This window comes from Pogoniulus pusillus, unplaced genomic scaffold (assembly GCF_015220805.1).
Source record: "Pogoniulus pusillus isolate bPogPus1 unplaced genomic scaffold, bPogPus1.pri S76, whole genome shotgun sequence".
Lineage (NCBI taxonomy): Eukaryota > Metazoa > Chordata > Aves > Piciformes > Lybiidae > Pogoniulus > Pogoniulus pusillus.
In genome coordinates this window covers 59990-72989 of record NW_026974538.1, presented here as the reverse complement: position 1 = coordinate 72989, position 13000 = coordinate 59990, and the positions used below count along the sequence as shown (strand labels likewise).

Here is a 13000-nt window from a genome sequence, read left to right as displayed (position 1 = left end):
AAAACCTTCAGCAGGAGCAGAGAACCTTCAGCAGGAGGAGAAAATCTTCATCCTTGCTGCAAGTGCCCTGAGCTCTGAGGTCACTTGGGGGTTGCTCAAGGGAGCTGGGGAGGGACCTGTTCGAAGGGCATGGAGAGCCAGGACATGGCCCGAAGGCTTCGGAGTGGCAGGAGCTGGGTTTAGGTTGGACATCAGGAGGAGATTCCTCCTCCGAGGGTGGTCAGGCACTGGGAGAGGTTGCCCAGAGCAGCTGTGGAAGCTCCAAGCCTGGAAGCATTCAAAGCTGGGCTGGAGGTGGCCTTGGGCAGGCTGGTCTGAGCAGGAGGTGAGCTCAACCGAACTGCACCTGGAGGTCCCTTCCAGCCCAGCCCTGCCCAGCCCGAGCAGCCTGAGCCCGCGGGAGCTGCCTCTGCCCGGGGCAGGGAGGTCGCTGCTGGGGGATTGCCAATCTCCCAGGGCAGTGCTTGGCGCAGAGCTGGGGACAGGACCCGAGCGTGAGGCTCTGCCTCCGTGCCGGCAGCAGAGGGTTACCAGCTCCGGGCACACGTTCGGGGGCGATGCCTCTCCCAGCGCAGCTCCTGCGGATCGCTCTCTGGAAACGTTTCCTTCCCGCTTCGGCCCCGGCGGCTGCTGCGGCAGGCTGCAGCTCCCCAGCGCCGGCTGGAGCAGAGCCTCCCTACCGGCAGCATCTCTCTTCTCGGCCGCTCGGGAGGAAGTTCTGCTCGCCTGGCGCTCTCCGAGCAGCGGAGGAAACCGCTCCGGAGCGGCGCAGCGGGGAGAGGACTGCGAGCGGCAGCGGCCCCCAGGCTGCGGCTCCCCAGCTGGGCAGGCTCGGACCGGGCAAAGGCAGGGCAGGGATCGGCCCCAGCGCCAGGAGGACACTTCGAAGCCTTCAGGGCATGAGAGAGAAGCGGGTGAGGGAGTGGGGCAGTGCTCGGCCCCGGGAGCAGCTGAGCAAGAACAACTCCCGCGGAGCAGGAGAGGGTTTGGGGCTGAGGTGGTCCCAAGCCACTGCAGCTGAGCTCTTCCACCCCCATCCCCTCACCAATCCAAGCATCCTCTCCATGCCCTCAGCTCAACCTTCCTCTCTCCCCTTCAGTTGCTTCTTGGCCGTGCCCTGTCCGGGCCAAAACCTCAGCTCCACTCTCCAGCTTCGGGAGCCTCTTCCAAGCAAGGCCTGGGGCAGAGCTGCTGCTGCCTCCCTGGATGCCTGTGGCAGTAGGAGGGGTCATGAACCTCCTTGGGAAAGGGCTAAGAGTCACTTCTGCCCTCCAGCCCTCCAGCGGGGACAGGGCCCTAGGCAGGGGAAGGGTGCCCAGCTGCCTGCCCTAGCCCAGCCCACGGAGCCCCAGAGCCAGCACAGCCTGCCTGAGCTCTGGGTTTATCAGCACATCAGGGCAGTTGGAGGGCAGTTGGGTGTCTCTGGGAGCCCTGCTAGCAAGGGAAGGCTTTGCCAGGCAGATAAGGTGCCCCTGAGGAGCCAGGGTGGTATCAGGGGAGGCTTCTCAGCGCAGGATGCCGAGGAGGTCACGCAGGCAGCGGGCAGCCAGGGACTGGCTTTGGGGGCAGTTAACTGAACCTTCTGCTATCATCTCCCTTATTCTGCCTCTCTCCTGCGGGCCAAGCCTTTGTGGTGGCCTCCTTGGCCCCCCAGGCTGCCAACAGCCACTCAGCTGCTCCTTGCCCCTTGCCGAGGTGGCTTCGTGCAGGAGATAAGCACTCAGGAAGGCTCTTCAGAGCGAGATCTGGCAGTGCCCAGAGCGTCTCTGCTGCTGCCCTTGGGGCAGGTTGCAGCTCCACAAGCAGCTCCTCTGGAGCAGGCTGCCCAGAGCCCTGCTGGGCCTCACCTTGGGCATCTCCAGCCCTGCAGCCGCAAGCACCTCCCTGGGCAGTCCCCTGCTGCAGAGCTTCTTCCTCCCAGCCAGCCCAGATCTCCTCTTCCTCTCACTCCAGGCTGTTGTTCCCTGTCCTGCCCCTGCAGGCCCCTGGCAGCAGTCCCTCTGCAGCCTGCTTGTAGCCTGCTTCAGGCTCTGGCAGCAGCTCTGTGCTCTGCCTGGAGCCTTCTCCTCCCCAGGCTGAGCCCCCCCAGCTCCCCAGCCTGGCTCACGGCACAGCTTCCCCAGCCCCTCTGATCACCTGCGTGGCCTCCTCTGGACCCTCCCCACCAGCTCCATGTCCTTCAGACCAAGCCTGGCAGTGCCCAGCAGCTCCCCTGCTGCCCTTTGGAGAAGGCAGCTCCGCAGGCAGCTCGTGCCTGCTCCCAGCACAGCCAGAAAGCTCCTGCAGTGCCACTGCCAGCCTCAGCCACAGCTGCCCTCTGCCGTCCCCTGCCCTTCCCGTGCTGAGGGCCCCACAGTTGGTGTGGCTAAGCGGCTGTGGGTGCCCTGTTGGAGCAGGGGAGGTCAGACTGGGTGAGCTCCACAGGTCCCTGCCCACCCTGCCAGGCTGACACTCTGTCACCAAGCAGGGGCTGAGGCTCAGAGGGGCTCAGAGGACTCCTGGAGCAGCTCCATCAGCTCCATGTCCTCCCCACGCTGGGGTCTCCAGAACTGTGAATGGTTTCTGCCCAGGTCAGAGCAAGGCACAGGCAGGGTGGGAGGCTCAGGGTCCAGCTGCCCTCTGCCATCCCATGGCAGCAACCCCAGGCTGTGGTGGCTCAGCAGAGCAGAACGCTGGGGGCAGCTTTTTCTGGGAGGGGTTCCACGGATCCAGCTTGAGGCAATTGGGGGCAGAATGGGAGCAAGGAATGGTCAGGGCTGGGAGGGACCTCGAGGATTATCCAGTCCCAACTCCCCCCCCGCCCCCACAATGGGCACCTCCCAGGTTGCACAGAGGATCCAATCAGAGACAGAATGGGAGCAGGCAGAGGGATTGTTCCCTGCGATCATTCAAAGCGTTTGGAAAGGAGGATCAAGGTTTGGGGGGGGGGCAGAGTTTATTTTACACCTCAGTTTCTCACATTTTGTGTTAAATGGAGGGGGGAGGGGAAAAAATCCCAGCAGCTTCCCTTTCTCCTTTGGGATTTGCCCTCCAAAGGCTTGCGCTGGAATCCAGGTAGATTTTCCTCTCCTTGCTGAACACCCACAGGACACCCTCCAGCAAAAGAAGAGCTTTTCCTCCAGGGAAAGGGGGAGGGGAGGCAGGATTTGGGCTGGGAAGGGAACGAGAGGGCAGCCGCACGCCACCAGCTCCTCTGCCTCTACCCGCGGTCATCCTCTGCCATCTGCTGGTACAGGGTTAGGGATGAGTGTCTGGAAGCTGCCCGGCAGAGAAGGAGCCAGAGGGGTTGGGTCAGTGCCTGGAGAGGAGCAAGCAGTGCCCAGGAGGCCTAGAAGGGCAGCAGCAGCCTGGCATGGAGCAGCAGTGGTGTAGGCAGCAGGAGCAGGGCAGGGATTGTGCCCCTGGACTGGGCACTGGGGAGGCCACAGCTGGAATGCTGGGGGCAGGGCTGGGCACCTGAGTGCCAGGAGGGCATTGATGAGCTGCAGCAGAGGCAGAGAAGGGAACAGAGCTGGGGAAGGGTTTGGAGAAGAGGCTGGGGAGGAGCAGCTGAGGGAGCTGGGGGTGGTGAGGCTGGAGAGGGGAGGCTGAGGGGAGAGTTTCTGGGGCTGTGGCAGGACCTGAGAGGAGGCTGGAGCCAGGGGGGGCTGAGATCTCCCGTCCTAAGTGATGGGACAGGAGGAAATGGCCTGGGAAAGGACCTTCAGAAGTAGGAAGAGCCAAATGGAAGATTGGGATGGACACTGAGAGCTGGAGCAGAGCCAGAGGAGGGCAACAAAGGTGGGGAAGAGTCTGAAGAACTTGCGGGGATCAGCTGAGGGAGCTGCTGGGGTGGTGAGGCTGAGGGGAGACCTTCTGGGTGGGTCCCAATTCTGTCATGCCCCCTCCTGCCTGCAGCGTGCGGGTCGGGGTCGCCCTGCTCTGTGGGAGGCTGTAGAGGGTCCCCCCACCCCCATCCCGGGGGGCCTAAGAGGAGTTGGGGAGCGGGAGGGGAGAGGGGGAAGTAGGGAGCAGAGAACCCCCAGGCCACCTGAGCCAGGATCCCGAGACGCAGCGGGGAGACCCCGCGGGACCCGCCCTGGCGCTGCCCCCTCCCCAGCCGGCAGTCCCTGCTGCCCCCGCCCGGCCCAGTCCCTGCTGCCCCCCGCCCGGCCCAGTCCCTGCTGCCCCCCGCCCGGCCCAGTCCCTGCAGCCTCCGCCCGGCCCAGTCCCTGCTGCCCCCCGCCCGGCCCCGTCCCTGCTGCCCCCCGCCCGGCCCAGTCCCTGCAGCCTCCGCCCGGCCCAGTCCCTGCAGCCTCCGCCCGGCCCAGTCCCTGCTGCTCCCCGCCCGGCCCAGTCCCTGCTGCCCCCCGCCCGGCCCAGGTCCCACGGCTGGGAACAGCTCGAGCGGAGCTTGGAACCCTGCGCCTGAGTCGGGAGGACGCCGCAGGCGCCGTGCAGTGCTCCGGCTCCCGCTCCGGACCGTCCGTACGCACCGGCGGCCCTGGGGCGCCTGGAGAGGGAGGGCGGAGAGGGATCCGCACGACGGGATGAGGGCAAGGGGGGGCAGGCCCCGTCCCGCCCCCTCGGCTCCGCTGTACCCGAATTGGGACCCACCGGCCCGGCGGAAGTCGGAGTCCTGTGTGACGTCACATCCTGCCCGCCACGGCGCTTGGCCCGAAGCATGCCGGGAGCTGCAGTCCCGCGCAGGAAACTTCCGGGTGGCCACGTGCCCCACCCGGGGCGTGTCGTCACTTCCTGGCTGCCATGTTGCTTGCCCCGAGGCATGCCGGGATTTGGAGTCCACTTGCAGGCAGCTTCCTGTCCGCCATGCCTCGTGCCCGGGCGTGTGGCCAGCGCAGTGACGTCACTTCCTCGCTGTGCAGCCCAAGAGGGCTGCCCCCGCCCCGGGCCCTCTCGGCCCTGCCTGCCCCGGTCCCGGCCGCGGCTGTCGCTGCCTTCTCGGTGCTGTTCTAGGGGGGGAGACCTGCGGCCAGAGGCGCTGAGAAGGGCAACAAGGCTGGGGAAGGGCTCAGGAGCGTTCGGCCTGGGGAAGAGGAGGGTGGGCAGAGGCCTTGCGGCTCTCTGCAGCTCCCTGCCCGGAGGCTGCTGAGCCGGGTGTGGGTTCAGATCTCTGCTCTGAGGGGTGGGACAGGAGGAGGTGGCCTCAGGGTGCCCTGGGGGAGGTTTAGGTTGGACATTAGAGGGAGCTTGGCCGCAGGAGTGCCAGAGACTGGCACAGGCTGCCCGGGTCGGTGCTGGAGTCCCCATGCCGGAGGCGGTCAGCAGACCTGCGGCCGTGGCCCCTGGGGCTGCGCTCTGGCGGCCACCGTGGCCCTGGGCTGGTGCCTGGACTGGGTGACCTCAGAGCCTCTCCTCTCCAGGCTGTCCTGCCTGGGCTCTCCTGGCCGTAGGTGGGCACGCAGGGCCTCGGGTGGGGTCCTCGTCGCTCTCACATGGCTGTGGCTGGCTACAGGAAGGCTCCAGCGGGGCACGGATGGATCTGGGTGGCTCTGTTGGGTTGCACATGGCCGCGGCTGGGTGGCGGTGCCCAGGAGCAGTCACAGCCGCACAGGTGGGCACAGGTGGGCACAGGTGATCCCGGGCAGGTGGTTGGCCACAGGAGGACTTAGGCTGGCCCAGGTGGCTGTGCCAGGGGTGGCCCAGGCTGGCGGTGGGCACGCAGGTGGGCACAGGGCAGGAGCGGTCAGCGGCAGTGCCAGATGGGCGCTGGCGGCCGTGGATGACCTGAGGGTGCAGAAGGGGTCCAGAGGGTTGGATCTGGGGGCTGCAGGGGGGGCGCAGGGGGCCTAGGGGGCTCCAGCAGATGCAGGCTCTGGGGCTGCAGGAGGGTTCGGAGTCCACTGCCCCCTCCCCTCCCACCCAGCGTTTCCTCTCCCGCTCCGGTCCCACCCATGGGGACCGAGGGCGGGGCGAAGCCCGCGGGGCGTGGCCTGCACACACTTCCCCACCCTATAGGCGGAGACAGCGACTGGCTCCTCCCATTGGCGGGGGCCGGGGAGGGAGAGGGGAACCGCCTGGGTCCTAGCGCCCCTCTCCGGTTCTCTCCGCACCCACCTCTCGCTCAGCTGCCGGGGGGACCCCCCGGCGGTCGGGACCCCCCGGAGGGGCTGCAGAGGTCAAGAGAAGGCCACTGGGTGCGGGGCGGGGGGTGGCGGCCAGGCGCTGAAGCCGCTGGAGAGCTCTCTCTGCAGAGAGCCGAGCCTCGGGGTCGGGGTCCCAGCAGTCTTCCAGCAGCTCCGGCAGAGCCCCCGCGGGCTGCGGGAAAGTCACCCCCCAGAACCCGGCTTCAGGGGGGCGCTCCCCAGATGGGTGACCTCCCCCCCCTGCTCCAGCCCTGGCCTCAGCAGAGGAACCCCCTGGAAGGGACACTCAGGGTGGGGAGACCCCCTCCTTACATGCCCCCAGGCAGGGACCCCACAGACATGGTGCCCCAGACAGGGACACCCCAAACTGAGGCACCCCCTCAGAGCAGGGACGCCCCAGGCTGGGACCACCACCACTAAACAAAGCTCCTCCCCAGGGCAGGCTCCCCCTGGATGCCCGCAAGTGCCTCATGGCATCCAGGCATGGAAGTTGTACCTTGGGCATGGGCATCCTGAGGCCTGACTATGGACTCTCAATCTTCACTGGGTCGGGGGATCCATGAGCATCCCGGAGGTGCACCCGGGGAGACCCTCCCTGGGCATGGGCACCCCAGGCCGGCTCTGGGCACCCTGGCATGGGCATCTCATGGCTCCCTGCACAGCCCTGGAACTCTCTGAGCATATGAGCCCTGGGGTTGCCCCTACCCATGGGCACCCTAAGCACCCTGGGACACCTCCAGTCACCCAGACAGGGCTTCCCCAAGCCGTGGGTGCCCTGGGGGGCTGACCTGAGGGACATGGTGCCAGGCTGGGGGGATGAGAGGTCGACGTCGTTCCTCCACGGCCAAGCGCCGGAGCTGGGCACCCGTGGGGCTGGCACCCAGCTCTGCCTCGTATGCCAGCCGGAAGGTGGGCACGGGTGCTTCTGAGGGGCAAGGCAAGGGGTCAGCAGGGATGGGTAGGGGGTGCCAGGGCAAGGAGGGGGCGCCCCTGGCACTCACCGGGGCTGAGAGCCTGGCAGCGCGAGAGGATCTCCCAGAGGAGCAGTGCCAGAGCATAGACGTCAGCCTGGCGCAGCGCCCGGCCCCACGCCCGCAGGTCTAGGCTCTCGTCCAGGATCTCCGGGGCCAGGTACCGCTGGGTGCCCGCCTGTGCCCGCAGCACAGCTCGCATGGCACCCAGCGCGGGGCCCCGTGTGCGTGTGTGCCAGGGCGCAGCTGGCACCGGGGCCGTGTGTGCCAGGGTAAGGGCTGCACCAGGGCCGTGCTTGCGAGGACACTTCAGCACCTTCCCTGTCCCATCCTGCTCCCTGCCCTACCCCGTCCCTGTCCCCCCTCTGTCCCCATCCTCATGCCCTTCCTGGCCCTGTCCTCGCTCCCATCCCATCCTGTCCCATTCTTCATCCCTTTCTCCATCTCCATCCTTGTCCCTGTCCCCTCCTCAGTCCCACATCCCCAGCCCTGGACCATCCCTTAGCACTGCCCCACCCCTGTCCCATCCCACCCCTGACCCGCTCTCTGTGCCCGCCCTGGTGCCATGCTTGTCCCCGCCTCCGTCTCCATCCCCATCCCTGCTCCCATCCCCATCCCTGCTCCCATCCCTATCCCTGTTCTCATCCCATCCCTGTCTCTGTCCCGCCCCCGCATCACCTTGCGGATGCAGACGCCGCTGCCAGCCTGGCACCCTGGCGGCAGTGCCAGCGCCAGCCCGAAGTCGCCGATGGCACAGGTGCCATCCTCCCGCACCAGCACGTTCTGGCTGCTCAGGTCCCGGTGCGCCACGCTGGGCTTGTACAGGCCTGGCACGGGGTAGGGGGCAGGGCACAGGGACAGAGTGAGGGAGAGGGAGTGGCACAGGCTGGGGAGGGGGCAAGGGGTCAGTGCCACCCGGTGCCAGCTGAGGAGCTGGAGGGGGCGGGGGGGGTGGGGTGGGGGTACTCTCACCGTCCCGCCAGAGCTCCTGGTGCAGGAAGGCGAGGCCGCGGGCAAGGGACAGTGCCAGGCGCACGCTGCCAGCCCAGGTGCCCACATGCTGTGCCAGGAAGTGTCGTAGGGAGCCCTGGAGACACGAGTTGGGGGGGCCATGGGGCACCCTCCGTGTGTACCCACCCCCTCTACCAATACAGGGACTCCCATGTCCCGGTGTGGGCGTGGCTGGGGGGGCAACGTGTGTGGGCACTCCAAAAGCAGCCCGGGCACATCCGTGCGACCCTGCCGCATCCCTGCGCCCCCCCCCCCCAGCACCTTCCTGAGCGCCCCCCCGCAGGCTCCCGAAGCCATGAGGCACTGATGCCTACCCTGACCCCCGGAGACTTCCCACCCCCGTGCCCATTCTGACCCCCAACACCCTCCCGATCCCACCAACCCCATGCCCACTCCAAGACTCTCATGCCCACGCTGACCCCCCCCCCCCCCAACACTCTCCCACCCCCCATGCCCACTCTGGCCCTACATGCCCTCCCAGACCTATGCCCACCTCATGCCCTCCATCCCGCCCTAACCCCCAACGCCCTCCCACCCCTCTGCCCACCTCAAACCCTCCATGCCCACTCTGACCCCAGCCCCACTCCTATGCCCACCCTAACCTCCAACACCCTCCCATCCCTATGCCCACCCTGACCCCCACCCCACTCCCCCCATTTCCCCCTCCCTCACGGCAGGGTAGAGCTGCAGCACCAGGAGCCCCCCGCGGGCACGGTGCCCGCCGGCGCGGGCGGTGCGGAGCAGCTTGGCCACGTTGCGGTGCTCCATCAGCGGCAGCTCCAGCACCGCTCGCTCCGCCGCGAACCGCCGAGCGCCGCCGGCCGCGAACGCCTTGATGGCCACCGGCTGCCGCCGCAGCGTGCCCTGCCACACCGCCGAGAAGCGCCCAGCCTGCAGCACCTGGCAGCGCCGCCGCGGGTCAGCCGCCGGGCACTGGCGCTCTGCCCTCCCGCGGGGTTGTAGGGTGCCAGCTGGGTCAGCTGAGAATGACCGCGGCGCCCGTGGGTGACTCTAGTGGCATCCCAGTGTGCCCCCCGAGTGGCGGGATGCCAGCTGTGGTCGGGTGAGACCGATCGCGGTGCCCACGGGTGGCCTGCGTGGCACCAACGCTGTGCCCTCCCGGGGGTAGTGGGATCGAGCATGGCTGGGTGGGGCCGACCACAGTCCCGTGGGCGATCCGCCTGGCGCCCCCTGCGCAGCGGGATCCAGGCGTGGCTGGGTGGCACCAAGCACAGCACCGACGGGTGACTGTCGTGGCACCCCGCAGGTGCCCCTGGCGCGGCAGAATGCTAGCTGCGGGTGGCACTGACCACAGCACTCACGCGTGACCTGCATGACGCCAGCGCTGCGCCCCTCACCGCGGGGTGGAGAGATGCCAGCTGCGGTTGGGCGACACTGGCAGCGGTACCCACGGGCACTGCCGCGGGTGCTGCCCCAGTACCGCCCCCTTAAGTGCCCCCGGTTTGGGTGCCCTCCCCCCACCGCGCAGCAATGCCCCCATCCTGGATGTCTCCTCCTCGCATCCTCCCTGGGTGCCCTCTGCGGGTGCCCCCCCCCCCCCCGTGGGCACCTGCAGGAAGCGCAGCGCTGCCAGCTCCGGGCTCGGGGGTTCTGGGGGTGCCGTCTGACCCCTCCGGAGGGGTCGCCCTGGGGGGTTCCTCACCCGTCGTAGCCCTGGCAAGGAGACAAATGAGGCATAGGGGGGACTGGGGGCACACCCCTCTGGGCACGAAGGGGATGTGGCACCCCAGGGGCCCTGTGCCTGGGGGCATCTGAGTCCTGGGCACGCTGGGACACCCCCACCCAGAGACGCCCCCCCCATAATGCGGGTCAGAGGACTGGGGACCCCCAGGGGATGTGGCACTCCAGGACCCCCATATCTGGGCACATCTGAATCCTGGGGGCACCCCCACCTGGGCACCACCCGTCGAGGGCCCCTCCCCCAGAATGAGTGACACAGGAACTGGGGACACCTTGGGGACCCCCACCCTGGGGACTCCCAGCACCCCCACATTTGGGGACATCTAACCCCCCGCCCATAACGAGTGACACACGAACTGGGGGCACCAGGGACCCCCCACCCCGGGCAAGGGCGTGTGGCACCCCAGGACCCCCACATTTGGGGACATCTGTGGTCTGGGGACTTCCCCCCTCCAGTGTCCCGGTCCCTACCGAGAGCTGCCAGGCAGGTGAGGAGGAAGAGGAGGAGGAGGAGCAGGAGGGGAGGCGCAGCGCCTCCCAACCAGGAGGTGCCCACGGGGCCGGGCACTGCGGGACAGAGGCTGCGGTGACGCAGGGGACTCCCAGCCCTGGCGGGGGGGGCAGGGGAGGGACAAGACCCCGCTATGGGCGTGGGGGTCACCCCTTTGTGGGGAACATCTCGCGGGGGTCCCAGAACCGACACCTCCCGCACCACCACCCCCTGCCAGGGGTCCCCTGAAGGTCTCAGGGTCCCCATTAGGTCGCTCAGTGTCACCCTCTGAGTGCACCTGTGGGACCCCCCCCAACCCCCCCAACACGGCCCCTAAGGGTCCCAGGACCCGCCCCCGGCATCCCCCAGCCCCCTCCCCACAGGTCCCCCAAGAGTCCCAGGACGCCCCTCCCCCACCATGGGTCTATCACAGGTCCCCAGTGCCCCCTCCATGGGTGTCCCCCCCCAGGGCGCCCTTCTGTCTCAGTGCCCCCCGCCATGGGTGCCCTGAAGATTTCAGGGTGTCCCCCGCGCCCCTTCTTGGGTCCCCCCCCTCCAGTGCCTCTCAGTACCCGGGCCGTGGCGGTGCCCCCCCCCCGCGGGGGCGATGCCGTTGCAGAGGTGCCCATGGCACAGACACACCAGGAGGGGCCCTCCGGGGGGCCCCGCGGGGCTGGGGGTGCAGTTGGCAGAGGGGCAGGCGACCCCCCCGCTCCCCCAGCAGCCTGGGGACATTGATGGCGTCAGTGGTTCGGGGGAGGGGGTCCCCCTCTCAGGCAGGACTCCCTGCCCGGGACCCCACCCCGTCCTCTGGATCCTCCCTCCCCCCTGCACCCCCCCATCGCTACCGCCCCCTCCCTAGGACATCCTCATCCCTTGGAGCCCCCTCCCTGAACCCCCCCTGCTTGAACCCCCCCCCCCCCCATCTTCACCTCCCCCCCCGGGGACTGCCTCTACCCCGGGTCCCCCCCGTCAGAGGACCTCCCCCACACTTTCCCTGAGCCCCCCCCTCCCCAGGACCCCCCCACTCTGAGATCGTTCCTGAGACCCCCGCAGGCCCCAGAAGCCTCTCCCCGAGACCCCTCCCCGAGGCCTCTTTCCCCCGGACCCCTCACCCTAGGACTCGCCCTCCTTGAGACACCCCCCCCCGAAACCTCTCTCCTTGGGACCCCCTCCTTTGGGACTCCCCCTCGCTGAGACTCTCCCTCGTTGGGACGCCCCCTCGGGACCCCCTTCTTTGGGACTCCCCCCCGGCTCTTCCCCACGCCCCCCCCTCGCCAAGACCCCCACGCAGCCTTCCCAGCATCTCCTCAAGGCCAAGGTCGAGCGCAGCAGCTGGGAAAGGACCCAGACTCCCCCCGCACCCAACGGCTGCCCTTCCCCCCCCCCGCCAGGATTAGGCCCCTCCAACCTGCCCCAGCCCCTCCTGAACCCCCCCCCCCCCAAAATTAGGATCCCACCCCGGGGGGGGTCTCACCTTGCTCCACCTCCTGCCCCCCCAGAACAGAGCCAGATTCTTCCCTCCCCAGATCAGGATCTTATTCCGGGGGGGGTCTCACTTTACCCCTTCTTACCCCTCCCCCAAACCTGCATCCCACCCCGGGGGGGTGGGTTTCACCTCATCCCCTTCTGCCCCCCCAAAGAACCCAGACCAGGACCAGAACCATCTCCCCCCTAAATTAGGATCACACCCCGGGGGGGGCTTATCTTACCCCCACCTCCTGTCCCCCCCCCCGAACCAAGCAAGACACCCCCCAAAGCAGGACTCTCCTCCCGGGGGGGTCCTCACCCTGCACCAGCGCATGGCTCTGGTTCCAGATCCCGATGCAGCACTGCCGGGGGGGGCACCGGACGGTGCCAGCCTCGCGTCCCCCCCCTGCCCCGTCCAGCCCCCCCCTCACGCTGGGGTCTTTGTAGGAAACGCAACTCAGGTTCTGAGGGGCTGAAGAAATTGGGGGGGGGGGAGCGCATGGGGGTGATAGCTCCCCCGCAGCCCCTGGAAATCATCTCCCCCCCCGCAATTAACTCTCTCGGACCCTAAAACTCATCTCCTACAAATTCAGCCCCCTAAAAATCACCCCCCCAGATTTACCATCCCGGACCCTAGAAACCCTCCTGCCCCCCCGGGTTGACCCTCTCAAGGGCAGGGGCAGGAGGCTGTGCCCCGGGGGTGTTTCTCTGGGTGGGGGGGGGGGGGGGGGCAGCACCCACCTGGCAGCCCCAGAGCCTGCCCCATGGAGCCTCTCCGGCGGGTGGGAGGTGCAGGATGCTGCCGCGGGGAGGGGGCGCAGGGAAAGCAGCCCCCGGGGGGAGGAGGAGGAGGAGGGAGGAAGGTGCTGCCCCCGCAGCAGGGAGGAGAGAGGGTGAAAGGGAGGTGGGGGGGGGGAGTGGGACAGGATAGGAGCCTGGCATAGGGTGTGTGTGTCCCCCCCCAGGTGTAGCTGCAGCCTCCCGAATGGAGTTTCCTGCCCCTCTGTTCCCCCCCCCCAACTTGAGCTCTGGGCACCCCCAGTTAAAGTGCCCCCCCCCAAACGCAGCTTCCTGCCCGGTGCTGTTCCCCCCCCATTAAAGTGTCCCACTCAGTCTGAGCCCTGAGACCCCTCTCAAATTAAAGTGCCCCTCCCAAACGGAGCTCCCTGCCCCCATTATTGTCCCCCCCCCAAATCCGCCTCCCTGCCTCGTTACCCCCCCCATTCCCTCTTTCCCCCTCCCCTTTCCCAACCTCATTCTCCCTCCTCTCA

The 13000-nt window shown here is 68.1% G+C and overlaps 1 protein-coding gene across 7 annotated transcripts; it reads right to left on the bottom strand.

The window, feature by feature from the left end:
* Nucleotides 1-2916: 2916 nt before the first annotated feature.
* Nucleotides 2917-12516, bottom strand: AMHR2 (anti-Mullerian hormone receptor type 2). Of its 7 annotated transcripts, none has more exons than XM_064141014.1 (13): nt 12471-12516; nt 12049-12201; nt 10832-10984; nt 10241-10336; nt 9639-9742; nt 8741-8968; nt 8030-8144; nt 7736-7884; nt 7088-7235; nt 6875-7011; nt 6058-6258; nt 4476-5727; nt 2917-3258 (listed from the first exon to the last, which is right to left on the bottom strand). In XM_064141014.1, exons 1-12 carry the CDS (start codon nt 12493-12495, stop codon nt 5344-5346), a joined length of 1893 nt encoding a protein of 630 aa, XP_063997084.1. In that variant the 5' UTR covers nt 12496-12516; the 3' UTR covers nt 2917-3258; nt 4476-5343. The 7 variants fall into 7 exon arrangements, with proteins under 7 accessions (XP_063997084.1, XP_063997086.1, XP_063997085.1 ...); XM_064141016.1 differs by having other exon boundaries at nt 2917-3223; XM_064141015.1 differs by having other exon boundaries at nt 4597-5727.
* Between the last annotated feature and the right edge of the window lie 484 nt (nt 12517-13000).